Genomic DNA, 12430 nt, shown 5'->3' on the forward strand with positions numbered 1-12430 from the left:
AAAAAAAAATTTAAGTGCTGCGCTGCCCCTTGACGGTTTTAATAGACCGCCAGGGAGGTTAATACTCTTTTGCACTGTATACTAGACCCTTGCTTGACACATTTTGGCAAGTTACAGGAAAAAAAGTTTTGAAAATTAACTAAATCACTTTTTACACAGAAATCCTGGGGAAATTGAACGCCAGGAAAGTTAAAAATAAAAAATTTAAGTGACAAGTCACACAATAAGGTTTTTTTTTTTTTTTTCCTTCAGTTAGGTTTTTAACTGTTCCCTAGACTTTAATCCCTGTAATACATATACCTGTTAAAGGTACAGTGCCTAGCACACAAATAACTATGCTGTGTTCCTTTTTTTCTTTCTCTGCCTGAAAGAGTTAATTATCAGGTATGCAAGTGGCTGACTCAGTCCTGATTCAGACAGGAAGTGACTACAGTGTGACCCTCACTGATAAGAAATTCCCCTTTTTATCTCTTTTTTGCTCTCAGAAGCCAAAGTGTTTTATAGTTGGGATTTCTTATCAGTGAGGGTCACACTGTAGTCACTTCCTGTCTGAGTCAGGACTGAGTCAGCCACTTACATACCTGATATTTAACTCTTTCAGGCAGAGAGAAAAAAAGGAACACAGCATAGTTATTTGTGTGCTAGGCACTGTACATACACATGTCTATCTCATGTCATATGTCAGTTCGGGTATCCTTTAATTACCACCTGCAGTGATTGCAATTACTAGGGTGAGAGGTTGGGGCCTTGATGCTCTACAGATGCATTGCTCTGCCTTTGCCTTGAGATACATCTGTACAGCACTGGGGGCCCTGAACTGTCGCCCTAAAAGTTGCATCCGATCACTACAGACCCACATGAGGCATATGTGGTATCATTGGGCAGCAGGGTGGCGTAGTGGTTAGCACTCTTGCCTTGCAGCGCTGGATCCCTGTCTCAAATCCTAGGCAGGTCAACGTCTGCAAGGAGTTTGTATGTTCTCACTGTGTCTGTGTGGGCTTCCTTTGGGCGCTACAGTTTCCTCCAACATCCTAAAAACATACAGATGAGTTAATTGGCTTCCCCCTAAATTGGCCCTAGACTATGATACATACACTACACAATACATAGACATAGGACTATGGTAGGGATTAGAATGTGAGCTCCTCTGAGGGACAGTTAGTGACAAGACTATTCTCTGTATAGCGCTGCAGAAGATGTCAGTGCTATATAAATCCTATGTAATAAAACCTAAATGTCCCTGCGTCATCCTGTCCCTGTGTCCGTGCGTTTGCGCTACTGCGCATGTGCAGCACGGACAGCCGTTGGGACAGGAGGATGCGGCCAGGGAGCTGGGCATACAAGTGCGCACGGCGGGGGGGGGGGGGGTGCGCGCACGTTGACATGCAGTGTGACAGAGACCTAGAGCCCATTTTTAAACGGGCTTAGGTCAACTAGTAAATAATACTAATCATTTTAATTGGGAATGGCCAGATAATATATTTATTTGGGTTCAAATACTCTGGTACTTGGCATGTGAAAAATAGTAAGGGTGAAAACTGAAAAAAAAAAAAGTGTATTTTCTGCATTTACATCCAAGTTTTCCATACAAAACTGCCTATTTCTTGTAAATAATTACCCATAGAAAGCCTAGATTGTCCTGAAAAAACAAAACAAAAACTATATACAGCAAAGTCCCGGAACTCGGGCTACCAGAAGTCTCAACTACCAGGCATACCAGAGGGGATAACAAGGACTGTGCTTTGTGGGGTTTGCAGGCCCTAAAATGCTTGGCAAGCCTCCAGCACAGTCTTCAAACCACCCTGTAGCTCCAAGCGGCTTTCCAGGAAATCTGTGCACGGCTTCCGGCTTGTCACGTGATCCAATGCGGGTCAGGTGACACGCCGGGAGCCATACCACTGGGGGTGCCGGAAAGCTGCTAGCTGCTACAGGATGCATTGAAGATGTGATGCTGCCCGGAGGTTCGATAAGTATTCTATGCTGCACGGGAAGGGGAGGTTAAGGGTCCCATACACCTAACGATTTTCCCGCCGATATACAGCCGTTTTGATCACAGTGATCGAAATGGCTGTGAAATCGCCGCGCACACCGCTGGCAGAACGATCGATTTCCATCCGAAATCGATCGTTCCCGTCGACCCATCCGTGCAGAAGATTTTTCTCGATCGCCAGCGGGTCGGGAGTGCGTCGTTAGCGGCGTTCGAATGCCCAACGACCGTCGCAATACAGCGGTAATACATTACCGGCTCCAGAGCTACACAGAACTTCCTGTCCCGGCAGGAAGTTTAAACAGTAGAGTGCCCTCTCTACTACAGCAGTGGCAGCTCCACAGATCTGTTTGCAGTAAAGGTGGCCATATGATCCCTCTCCGATCAGATTCGATCAGAGAGTGATCTATCTGTTGGTCGAATCTGATGGCAAATCGACCAGTGTATGGGCCACCTTTAGTGCTTTTTCAGCTAGTTTCTCAAGCAACCGGCAAGCACATGTATCAGGTGATCCCTGCTGGTACCAGATACCCGGGAACTTTGCTGTATATCTCACTTAGATGTTATGAGTAATGACAGTTATTGCTCTTTCAAGAGTGACACAGCTGAAGTGTCAAAATTGTAAAAGTGAAAGTACAGGGTAAAAACTCAGGATTGTGAAGTGGCTAAGTTCCCTTTTGGCAATTCACTGGAGTGATGAATCCTTACTTAGGACGCTCTCTGTGATATTTCTTCAGCACTATTAAGAAAAAAAAAATTGGTTATTTTCCAAAATTCGTCACCTTGATTATTTATGATCGACTCATCCCTTCAGTGCGTCCCATTGTAAATGGCCCGGCCAGACCACATTAATCGGCCCTTTACATCACATTAATTTGAAACGTCATGGAATGGCAATAACTGTGAAATGAACTAATTGGCTCCATTTATACGGTTTCATTAATGTATTTTTCTCCTTAGCCATAGAAAGCCAAATTACCTCTGTTCTTATAATTGAGGGTACGGGGTCTCACCATTCCGAGGTGTTTGAGTGATATGTCGGAGATATTGCAATTGCAAGTATTACAGACATCAATCACCTCTTCTCCTTCCCCATCCCATGCCAGGAGCCTCGACCGCCCGTAATGCCCAACGAAATAAAATTAGATAACAGTATTAAAAAACCATTAACATTTTATTGTATTTCTGGGCAACAACTTTGTGCGATTTTTCACGGCTACCATGCCGGACTTTTAATGAGGAGAAACCTGACCACAATGTCCCCTTAACCACCTTTAATCGTTTAATAGGCTCTGAGCACGAAATGCAGATCTTCTTAATCAAGAGAACGGTGAATGAGATGGATAGAAATGACGTATTTAGCTTGTCATAAAGCAAAATTAAATTGAGGGGAAAAATTGATTAGAATCTTGCTTCTTTCATTAGAAGACAGGCGGTAGTTTTTCTTTTAAAGGATACCTGAACTGACATGTGACTAGATGAGATAGATATGTGTATGTTAGCACACAAATAACTAGGCTGTGTTCCTTTTTTTCTTTTTCTGCCTGAAAGAGTTAAATATCAGATATGTAAGTGGTCGACTCAGTCCTGACTCAGACAGGAAGTGACTACAGTGTGACCCTCACTGATAAGAAATCCCAACTATAAAACACTCTCCTAGCAGAAAATGGCTTCTTAGAGCAAGAGAGGTAAAAAGGGGAATTTCTTATCAGTGAGGGTCACACTGTAGTCACTTCCTGTCTGAGTCAGGACTGAGTCAGCCACTTACATACCTGACATGTAACGCTTTCAGGTAGAGAAAAAAAAAAGGAACACAGCCTAGTTATTTGTGTGCTTGGCACTGTACATACACATGTCTATCTCATCATGTCACATGTCACTTCAGTTATCCTTTAAGTGGGCCTGAACTCTTGCACAGGACAGAAGAAAAACATAGAGAAATGCACCCTGTATGTATTTAGAGCGTTTAGCCTGTCTAATTCCCCCTCATCTGTGTATAATCACACGTTGTAATTTGATCACTCAGCTGTGTCTGCTCTGGAATCTTTTATGCCTCTGCAGAGCAGCTAATTTGTAAACACAGGATGTTAACAATATGTCAGCTTCTCTGAAAGCAGGAAGTAGACACTGCAGATTTATTGCAGGAATTGTCAGATGTAAAAAAAAAAGTTTTTCTCTCTAAAGGTGGTGATGCTGTTGTGTATGTTTTAGAGCAGAGAGAAAGTTCTGAGTTCAGGTCCGCTTTAAAGGGAAGCTTAAAGTGGATCCGAGAGAACTTTTACTCTTTGCATAATTGTGTTCCTTTCCTATTGTTTATAGGGCATTCCTCAAGCCAAATACTTTTTTGTTTTTGTTTTAATACTTTAATTCCCTATAAACTAAAGAAGCCACGCCCACAGGTTTTCAGAGAGCCAAGGCACTTTCAGACAGTAGCAAGGGCTCATGGGAGCTCAGTATGGGCAGAAGGAGGGGAAAGTATTACTAGCCAGAGATTTCAGAGGCAGAGGAGGGGGGAGGATTAGTTTTTTTTGCTCAAGAAGATGCAGATAAGCATGCCTCTATGTAATATTTACAAACAACATGGCTGCTGTCATTGTATCACAGAAAGAAATAATCATAATCTATTTAAGCTGTTTTCAGCTAGATTTGCTGTGTAAACTAAACTTTAGGTAAGGTGTGTGTGTGTGTGTGTGTGTGTGTGTGTGTGTGTGTGTGTGTGTGTGTGTGTGTGTGTGTGTGTGTGTGTGTGTGTGTGTGTGTGTGTGTGTGTGTGTGTGTACAGTGTGTACAGTGTGTACAGTGTGTGTGTGTGTGTGTGTACAGTGTGTACAGTGTGTGTGTGTGTGTACGTGTGTGTGTGTGTGTACGTGTGTGTGTGTGTGTGTGTGTGTGTGTGTGTGTACAGTGTGTGTGTACTGTGTGTGTGTGTGTGTGTGTACAGTGTGTGTGTACTGTGTGTGTGTGTGTGTGTGTGTGTGTGTGTGTGTACAGTGTGTGTGTACAGTGTGTGTGTGTGTGTGTGTGTGTGTGTGTGTGTGTGTGTGTGTGTGTGTGTGTGTGTGTGTGTGTACGTGTGTGTGTGTGATGTACAAGTTACTTGTTGTAGTTAGTTTTTTTTCATCTCCGATCCTCTTTAAGTGACATGAGATAGACCTGCATGTACAGTACCAAACACACAAAGAAAATCAGGAACACAGCATATTTATTTATCTACATAAAGAGTTAATATTCAGCTGTGCCACTGACAGTTTTCCGCCAGTCGGGCTATAGCCTCCTCCACTGTTAAGGAATTACAGCCATAAAATACTTTTGCTCTCAGAAGCCCTGCTCTCCGCCAGGAGAGGATAGATAAAAAAAAGGTCAATAGTTCATATATTTTTGCATTCTAAAGGGGCCCATACACTGGTCGATTTCAGAGATCGATTCTATGGAGTCGATCGATCAGAAATAGTTTGTATCAAATCTATCAATCAATAGATTTGCATCCGATTTCGATCAATTTGATCTATCTGACAGGATGAAAAATCTAGGTCGATCTGCTGCTGGCAGCAGATCAATGGACCATAGAGTTGCATTGGATCGAATGGTCCAATAATGCATTTAGATCGGTTTCCAATCGATTTCATTCTGAAATCTATTGGAAATCTGTTCCTAGTGTGTGGCACACATCAGATAGATTCCTGTCAGATTCGACTTGACAGGCATCTAACAGAAATCTATCTGATGGTCAAATCTGCTGCAAATCTACAGTATATGGCCACCTTAACGCTGGGAATACATGGTGCGTTTTTGCGGCTCGATTCCGCAGGCGATTCTTATATTCCGCTTGTTTTCCTTATCTTTTTCCATTGCCCCCCATGTGGAATCGATCGGGCTGGTAATTGGACATGTCGGAAATTATCAATCGAGCCATCTAAATGGCTCAATCGAGTGGCAAAAACGCACCGTGTATTCCCAGCATAAAACTCAGGGGCAGTTTTTTTTAGCAAAAAAATTTTTTTTTTTAATTTTTTTAAATATAACATAAAACTCTATCTGTCTTGATAACTAAAAGTCATTTTTATAAGTAGGATAAATACAATGGTTTAGCTCATTACTTTATGTTTACTGAAGTTTCACTTAAAAAAATGCTATTTAACCACTTCACCTCTAAGGGTTTTTCTCCTTAAACTCCTGAGCAATTTTCACATTTCAGTGCTGCGTCCATCCATTTGCCAATAACTTTATCATTACTTATCACACTGAAATGATGCATACATTTGTTGTTTCCGCCACAGGCTTTCTTTGGGTGGTATTTCTGCTAAGAATTATTTTATTCTATTCCTTTTAATGGGAGTAATAAAAAAAATTGATAACATGTATTTTTCAGTTTTTCGTCTATCATGAATTACAAGCCCATAATTTAAAAAATAACAGTAATATACCTCTTGGCATAACATATTAAAACAGTTCAGTCCCTAAGGTAATATTTTTTTTTTAATTATTTTTCTATGCAAAAGTTTTCTTTGGGTAACTATGTAAGAGTGTGGGGAGGTAAGGGGTTAATTTTAAGGGCTCTTTCACAGTGCAACGTTAAAGTCGCATGTTACAACAACATGTAATGCACAATAACTTGCATCAATGATAAATCAATGGGCTGTTCACAGTGCAGACATTGCGTTGGTTTCTAACGCTGCACGTTAAATGAAAGTGCTGCATGCTATGCATTATGCACGTTTTTTTAGCTGCGTTGGACTGTTTGCACATGCTCAGTAATTTATTTATTTTTAACGCATGCGCCGTTTTCGTTCTATCACTGTGCGACGAAAATGGTGCACCAAACACAGGGCTACATAACGTCCAAGTTATAGTCTTTCAATGCGTTGCATTAGGGGCACGTTATGCGACCTTAACGTCGCATGAAACGCAACGTCTTATTGCGTAAGAGCCCTTAATATACGTGTAGGTCTTTTTATTTAAAAAAAATAAAAATGTATGTAGGTGTAGGATGTCCTCACTCATTAGCTTCCTGAGACTGCTGTCAGTACACTAATAGGAGGTAATGTGTGCAAGACTTACTGTGCTTTTGTTTTTTTTATGACTGCAGGCATCTCATTGATGCTGGCAATCATTGCAATGGGAACTTAGATCATTGAATGGGAACTGCATCAAACATCTAGTAGAAACAGTTTTTTCTGCTGCAAGCCTCTCTTGAGTTATATCTCTGTTAATTTGGTACATCTAGCTACGGGAATTTTTGCCTATGTCTACAAATTAGATGGCTTCCGTTGTACGACAATCTTCAAGTCACGCCACAGATTTTAAATTGTGCCAGTAGGAAAAAAAGTTCCCTCAAAAAGGGGGAAACATCTGAATAATCCTCAGGCTTTCTTCTCCCAAGGTAACCATCTTGGTTATTCATTTGCAAACCACACGTGTGCTGTAAGTTTCTCAATGTAAGGAACCCCAAATTGTTTGAAAAATATTTTTTTTCCTTAAGTTTTAAAATGTATTCTTTTTTTTTTTGTCCTCTAGCAAAGAAGTACAGAAAGGTTACAGGGAAAGAGATCTACTCCGACACACTAGAAAGCACCCCGATGCTGGAGAAGGAAAAATTTCCACAAGAGTTTTTCCCAGAGGTAGGTGTGATACGATACAAGCAGTCTGATGAACTATTAGTGGGATCTCCACCAATGAGAAAACGTGCACGATCTCTGCTCTGCCTGAAATGTTTCTCAAGTCCTCTTTGTATGTCTCCAAAGAGAGTCCTTGTTATGTGAAAAACAGAAAAAAACAACATACTAGCTGATCTGGGGGGGCTAGCCGGATCAGATAGCAACAAATACCACCACTGCCTGCTGCGCCTGTCTCCTGTTTAGTTTAGGTTTCATTTCATCATGACCCCTGAGCCTCAAACTGCAGATCCACTCTGTGCTCCTCTCCAAGAGCACAGAGCACTGAGAGGAGGTGAAGTGTGTGTGTGTGTGTGTGCGTGCGTGCATATTAACCACTTAAAGGGACCAGAGACGAAGCCTGGGTAAAAAATGAGAAAAGATGTTATACATACCTGGGGCTTCCTCCAGCCCCATAAGCCTGGATCGCTCCCACGCCGCCGTCCTCCGCTGCCTCTATCGCCAGTACCGGGTCCCGTCACTTCCGCCGGATCCGACCAGTCTTCTGCATGCACAGGTTCCCCCTGGCTCTTTACGCATGCGCCTGCGCAGTACGGAGGGAGCGCACTGCGCTTACGTCGACTGGCCAAAAAGACGGGACCCGGTAACGGCGGACAGAGGTAGCGGTGGATGGCGGCGTGGGAGCGATAGCGTATTTATTTGTCTCTGGTTCTCTTTAAGCCTAACTGGATGGATATATTAATCCAGTGTAGTTGTGGAGACTTTACCACCAGTTTGTTACTAAATAAGGCACATGTGGTAGAATTTTAACCGTGACGAGTCATAGAATACATTTTGGTGTCTTAAAGCTTGGACATACATCACCTAAAAAATAGGTAGGGACAAACTCAATCCAACACAAAAAAGTAATTTTGAAAATTATGATCAAACTTGGGAAAGTCTTAGCGCAGCTACCAGAGACATACGTGGTAACATTTTAACCTTGATATGTTGTAGAATGGAGTTTAGAGAATTTTAGGGTTGAAGCCCATGTCTTGCGTATTATTTTAGTCACAAACTGAATCAAAAGCAATTACATTTTCACATATTCTGTACAAAAATAAGACTTGTAAAATGAAAACAAAGTAACAGAATATAAGAGAAAAAAACATGTATTGTTACCCTAGGAACTTGGCTTTTTAAAAATGTATGCCATGAGGGTATATTACGAATATTTTTGCAAATAAGGTCTCCTAATCATCGATAGTGTACAATGAGAAGGCAAAAAACGAAAAACAGAAAAAAAGACACCTTTATTTCCAAATAAAATATTGTCAACATACATTGTGCTAGGAACATAATCTAAATGTTGCAATAACCAGGATGGATAAGCAAATAAAATGTGTGGGTTTAACTTACAGTTAGCACTGTTTATGGTAAAGCCATAATGGATGTAAATGGAGAAATGTTGTTTTTTTTTTTCTATTTTTTATCTTAATTTCCCTTTATATTAGCATATAGACCATTTAGGTGTGATAAGTAGTAATACAGTTATTGGTGAATAACTGGGTGCAGCACTGATATGTGAAAATTGCTCTCGTCCAGAAGTGGTTAAAGAACACCCCTGCCCTATTAAAGAACCACTTCAGCACAAAAAAAAAAGTAAGCAGTTAAAATTTGACAGATCCAACAGGTTTTGGACTAGTCAGTCTCTTCATGGGGGATTATCAGTGTGTTTTCTTTTTTTTAAAAGCATTTCCCGAACAGCAGTTTAACTACCAAAATAGTAAGATACCAGCCTCCTTATTCACTTGCACACTATTTTAGTTAGACTTAACAAATGCCCTTCAGGGAATGCTTTTGAAGGAAAAAAAAACAGAATACTGAGAATCCCCCATAAGGAGATGGACTAGTCCAAAACTTTTTGGATATTGAATACTATGAACAAGTTGTGTAGGTAAACCCTCATACTACATAGAGGTGGTAAAATTGGTCAGTGAGTGGCCAGCTCATAAGTGAGTGTGTACCAGGCTTTAGGCTTGGGTAACTTGTCTTTCCATGCTGTTGAAGGTAATTATAACTGTGTCTTTCAATTTATAATAAAGCTTTGCACAAGTATTCACTCTGTTGTTTTAGCTCTCCCATAGTTTGAGCTGCTTTAACCCTTTGCTTGCCAAGCACGTACCTACTACGTTATGGCAGGCAAAGGCTCCAACTGCCAAAAACGTACCTAGTATGTTTTTTGGCATTTTTTTCCCCCTTGGAGATGTGGGGAGGGTGGCCACCGTCATCCTCCCTCTATTTCCATGGGCCCCCTCCTGTGCCCCCCTGCAGAGCTGGAGCAGCAGTCGGTGCGTAACTCACCCGATCACTCGCTCAGTGCGGTGTCCCCGCCGGCAGCCGTTTCCTCACTTCTTCCTGTTTCCCTGTATGACGCATCATTACTACGCGTCATATAGAGATCGGGCGGCCGAAGTGGAGCCTGCTGTCTGCGGGGACACTGCATGGAGCAAGCGATCAAGTGAGTTAATTACACACCGACCGCTGCTTCAGCTCTGCAGGGGAACACATAAGGGGAGCCCATGTAGAAGGGGGGGGGGGGTGATGTTGCCCCCCCCCCCCCCCCAGTATCGCCTATATCTGGCTACCTCTGCTGGCTGCACCTATGCCTGGCTACCTGGGGGGGTGATGTTGCCCCCCCCCCCCCCCCCCCAGTATCGCCTATATCTGGCTACCTCTGCTGGCTGCACCTATGCCTGGCTACCTGTACTGGCAGCACCTATAGCTGGCTACCTGTACTGGCACCTCCTATACCTGGCTACTTGTACTGGTGGCTACCTGTACTGGCTGCAACTATACCTAGCTTACCTGTACTGTGGGCATCTATTCCTGGCTATTTATACAGGCTGCACCTATATTTGGCTACCTGTACTGGCAGCACCTATACCTGGCTACCAATACATATCTTATATCGTTGGATTCAGCAGAATCAGGTTTTGTACATACGGTAACATTTTTGCCAATAAATGTAATTCTTCTTAAAAAAAAAAAAAAACACCAGCAAAATACTTTTTTTTTTCATTTTTTTTTCATATTTCACTCAATTTTGTGTTATCTCCAGAAAAAGTACAAATGTGTTACAAAAAAACAATATATATCCTATTTCATGTAGGTTCTCTTGTCAAAAATCCTAATTAAAGTATAAAAATGTCTAAAAACTGCTTGGCAGATGATGTTTGCATTTAGGACAAATCAGTTGGCAGGGCAAGGGTTAAATGGATTTGTTGTAATTTGTCATATATAATGACTCCATACACATTATATATTGTTAATAAAACTCTAGATCCTTGACTAGACCTATCAGACAGTTCTGAGTTGGGGTGCCACCTGTAGCCTTTTCTATCCTTTATCCTTTAGGAGTTTGCAAACAGCTACCCCTTCTTCTCTTTTTAACTACTTTATCCTCCACTACAGTATATGTACGTCCTCTGTGAGTTCAACTAAGCCACAGGGACGTAGATATAAGTCTTGTAGCTGAAGCACAGCTGTGCTGGATTGGGCTTGCTCCTGTGCACATTTCTGGCACTATCTGATGCAGGACTAATTGGTGAACGGGGATATATGTTCTCTGAGCTAATGATATTGATTTTTACCATTAACAATACTTTTATTTTCGCAGTTCATAGTGAAAAATACACTCTGTAGCACTATTTCAGAATCCAATATCTTCACCATAAATTGGGACAGGAACATAATCAAAGTTTTGTGATAAATGGGAGAACTAGCCAAACAAAATGTGTGTTTTTTTTATCTACAGTAGCCCTTTTTATTTTTAAACTGAAATTGGTAAAACTGAGAAATGTTTTTTTTCTATTTTTTTCCCTTTTTTTCCCATTAAAATTCAATAGAAAAAAAAATTGTTCGAGGGAAAAAATGGCATACAATGAAAACTTAGTTTGTCTTGAAAAAGCAATATATATTTCATTTATGTGTCCTAAGTAGGGATAAAGTTATTTCTGATTAAATAAGGACATAGCTAAACTGTCAAAACTGCTCTGGTCCATAAGTGGGAAACAAGGTCTGGATGTGAAGTGGTTAATATTTCATATTCACTTGGTTGAAAAAAATTAAGGCGACGAGGCCTTACGAGAGTCCTCACTGGAGGTTTATTACTAAGTTTGTTGAGGAATCAATGAAGATTATACCTCCCTGACTTCCCTCTATGTTCACAGGCTTCATTCCCAGCTCAGCGCGGTGTCAGTATCTAGTCTAATCTTTGATTTACAGCGGCCGATTATTGAGACAAACACCCAATCACATCTCAGAGCTAATGCCTGCCATCGTCTCTTTGTAAGAACATTAACAGTCTCGTCCTGTATGATAATGGGCCTTGTCAGTTAACGAGCAATTACCGAACCTCTGCGATTGTTTTCCCCCCCACTGTCATAAACAGCCAGTGATTTGTAGCGGACTTTCAAATCTATGCAAAAACATTCTTTATGCGCCGCCACGCCATCTCTCTTCCATTTTTTATCCTGTTTTTTATGGCCGCCGTTTAGGGATTATCTTAGAGTAATTACTGTGATTGAGATATAATGTTATTGAAAATAATTACAAGCCCGCAGCGCAGGAAAATGAACAAACCTCTCCCTGTAAATTTATGAGGCCGCCTGGCAGGACGAGCGCCAGGAAGCGGGCCGCGGGGATCGGCACTTGAGATAATGTTAGCTCATTTTAAGAAAGCAGATTTGTGTAGTCTATCAGGGCTGAAGTCCTATAAAAATATGTTTTTCTTTAGCCATAGTGAGGAATCGCAGGTTCCCATAGATCACGGATACTGCTCCGAGCTCTT

At 41.4% G+C, this 12430-nt stretch overlaps 1 protein-coding gene across 2 annotated transcripts in view; it reads left to right on the top strand.

Annotated features, from left to right (window-relative positions):
- The window catches only part of INPP5A (inositol polyphosphate-5-phosphatase A), a 614694-nt gene that overhangs the window by 364643 nt on the left and 237621 nt on the right, over window positions 1-12430 (top strand). For both annotated transcript variants that reach the window (XM_068255129.1, XM_068255128.1), the window contains exon 6: window positions 7502-7605. In XM_068255129.1, coding sequence (XP_068111230.1) covers window positions 7502-7605 — 104 coding nt within the window. The remainder of the gene's footprint in view (window positions 1-7501; window positions 7606-12430) is intronic.

The sequence above is a fragment of the Hyperolius riggenbachi genome, chromosome 10, assembly GCF_040937935.1.
Source record: "Hyperolius riggenbachi isolate aHypRig1 chromosome 10, aHypRig1.pri, whole genome shotgun sequence".
NCBI classification, from domain to species: Eukaryota; Metazoa; Chordata; class Amphibia; order Anura; family Hyperoliidae; genus Hyperolius; species Hyperolius riggenbachi.